The following is a 2,370-nucleotide window of genomic DNA, read 5'->3' as shown; positions in this document are numbered from 1 at the left end:
CGGCTCCTAGGGGCTGGGTCCCTTCGCCAGCCCGGCCCTGGGGAAGAGATGGAGGGTAAGCAGAAGCAGCGACTGACAAGCGCCGGGGCACAAAAAGGGCAAGAGAAGTGAGAAGGGGAAGCCACATGTGCCGTAGTAGCACTTTCCCCTCCTGCGACCCAGCCTGCTGCAAGGGCAGAGCTGGCTCCCAGTGCTGCTGCCCTTCCCCTGCCAGGAGAGGCTCCCTCAGCTGAGCACAATCACAGGGGCCAAGGGGACAAACTCCAAGGGACAGAACCCAGCTGTTCACTGGAGGGCTTTATTTAAGGCAGGTGAAGGGTGGCTGGTTGTAGTGTGCAGTTACATGCTGTGCAGCTGGTAGTCGGTCACAGTGGATGCATCTGCAGGTCCCCATCCCCGCAATGCTGGATCCAGCCCAGTCTCCTTCGAGGCTCCTTCCTGCTGTCGCCCAGGGTCCCACCTTGCTTGCATCTGTTTTGGTCCCGGGGTCCCACATCGGCGTGCCTCAGCCCCAGCCCATGGGGATTCCTCAGCTAGAGCTTGCTCTGGGTTGGCGTTTGCTCCACCCTGATGACTCCTTCTTGCGCACAGGTGACAGCCAGGACCCCATCCCTGCGCCACAGCCGTCCCTGCACCAGTCCCCGGCACCCACCTGCAGAGAGGACCTGTCAGACTGCAGCCCACTGCCCCCCAGGATTGGCAGGGCTGGTCTTTGCCACACAGGTCTCCAGAGCTAGAGCTTGCTCTGGGTTGGCGTTTGCTCCACCCTGATGACTCCTTCTTGCGCACAGGTGACAGCCAGGACCCCATCCCTGCGCCACAGCCGTCCCTGCACCAGTCCCCGGCACCCACCTGCAGAGAGGACCTGTCAGACTGCAGCCCACTGCCCCCCAGGATTGGCAGGGCTGGTCTTTGCCACACAGGTCCCCAGGAAACAAGGTGAGGACTCACCAGCCCAGGGGCTCTCGCACTCATACAGCATCCAGTGGTCTGCTCGGAAAGGCGCATGGAACCACATGGAATGGTCGAGAGACACCATGAACTTGATGCGGTACTGCCGGTGCGGGAGCAGGGCCGTGCCCAGGAAGGCATAGTCGGAGATGTAGGCGGCCACACAGCAGTGCACCTTCATGTCAGTCTCTCCTGCAAAGCAACTGGCACTGCCGGGGGTGGCCGTGGGACAAGCCTGGGCAGGTAGCGTTAGGCAAAGCCCCAGTTCTGCTTCCCCAAGGGCCAGCTGCTGGCCAAGCAAAGCTGAGATGCTCTTTCAGGCCTGCTCCCCTTGCCATGCCCTCTGGGGAAAGCATTGATTGATGCTCTGGCACCCACACCTGTATTTCAGCCTTGAAATCCTCAGGCTTCTCCACAGGCTTGGGGCACAGACAGCCTCCAAACCACAACCCTCTTGGCCCACTCCGTCACAAGTGTGCTCTAACAGCGTAAGCTTGAGGCCAAGCCCTCAGCTCATGAGGCAGCTGGACCACCCTCCTGGTGGGACCCACCTATGTAGCCTCGTGCTCGCACCCAGAAGAGCTGCTTTGGCTCCTGCGGCTCTGAGCAGAATATATCTGGTGGGTTCACAGGTTTGATATCAATCGGCACATCTTCAGCTTGAATCTTGTTGAGATGCTTTCTGTATCTCTCCGCCAAGTTAGGATTCCTGTAGACCAACACGGAGAAGAGAGGTTAATGCCAGGCAGGCCAGAGGCACATCCTGCTGGCAGTGGCTTCAGCCGCCATCAGCTCAGGGACCCAGGGCCACACAGAAAGGCAGGATGGGCATGGGTCCTGCCCTGTCCTGTCCTGCTTCCCTCCCACGTGTATTTGAAAACTCCTCAGGCAGTCACCCCAACCCCTGCGTCTCCCTAAGCCCCAGCTGCAGAGAAGGGTGTCCTTGGCATTCCCCTTCCACTCTACTCACTGCAAGAACTTCTGGATGAGCTCCTCTTGTGTCAGCAGCTCCTCGGGGGGTGGCACAGCAGGCATGGTGAACTGGTGCTGCACTGGGCTCCCCTGGGAGAGCTGGAAGGAGGCCTGGCAGGTGAAGATCGGCTTTCCATGCTGGATGGCCTTTACAGAACGAACAGAGAAGCTTTTCCCTGTACGGGTCCGCTCCACCTCGTACAGCACGGGCACCTTGGGGTCCCCTAGGACAAAAAAGAGGTGTTCTGCCATTGGGCCACCACACACCACAGAGGGAACCTGACATACACAGGCTGAGCAGTGGGGCCAGGCAGGCTCAGCTTGCTGTGCCCTGAGCTGGCAGTGCCACCCACACTCTCTCTCTGCTGTGCTGGAGCCAGGATGGTGGTGCTTGCTCAACCCTGTAGGCCTCAGCTCCGGCTTCCCCAGTCCCTCAGCCGCTGGATT

The 2,370-nt window shown here is 60.2% G+C and overlaps 1 protein-coding gene across 1 annotated transcript; it reads right to left on the bottom strand.

Annotated features, from left to right (window-relative positions):
- Positions 1-501: 501 nt before the first annotated feature.
- On the bottom strand, positions 502-2,175 carry ACOT8 (acyl-CoA thioesterase 8). The gene is made up of 4 exons (XM_009893519.1): positions 1,922-2,175; positions 1,503-1,660; positions 952-1,143; positions 502-652 (listed from the first exon to the last, which is right to left on the bottom strand). The coding sequence occupies exons 1-4, from the start codon at positions 2,173-2,175 to the stop codon at positions 534-536; spliced, it is 723 nt and encodes a 240-aa protein (XP_009891821.1). The 3' UTR covers positions 502-533.
- Positions 2,176-2,370: the final 195 nt, after the last annotated feature.

Source organism: Charadrius vociferus, unplaced genomic scaffold (genome assembly GCF_000708025.1).
Source record: "Charadrius vociferus isolate BGI_N301 unplaced genomic scaffold, ASM70802v2 scaffold259, whole genome shotgun sequence".
Classification (NCBI taxonomy): domain Eukaryota; kingdom Metazoa; phylum Chordata; class Aves; order Charadriiformes; family Charadriidae; genus Charadrius; species Charadrius vociferus.
Note: the sequence above shows the minus strand (reverse complement) of the source record. Positions and strands in the feature narration are given on the sequence as shown.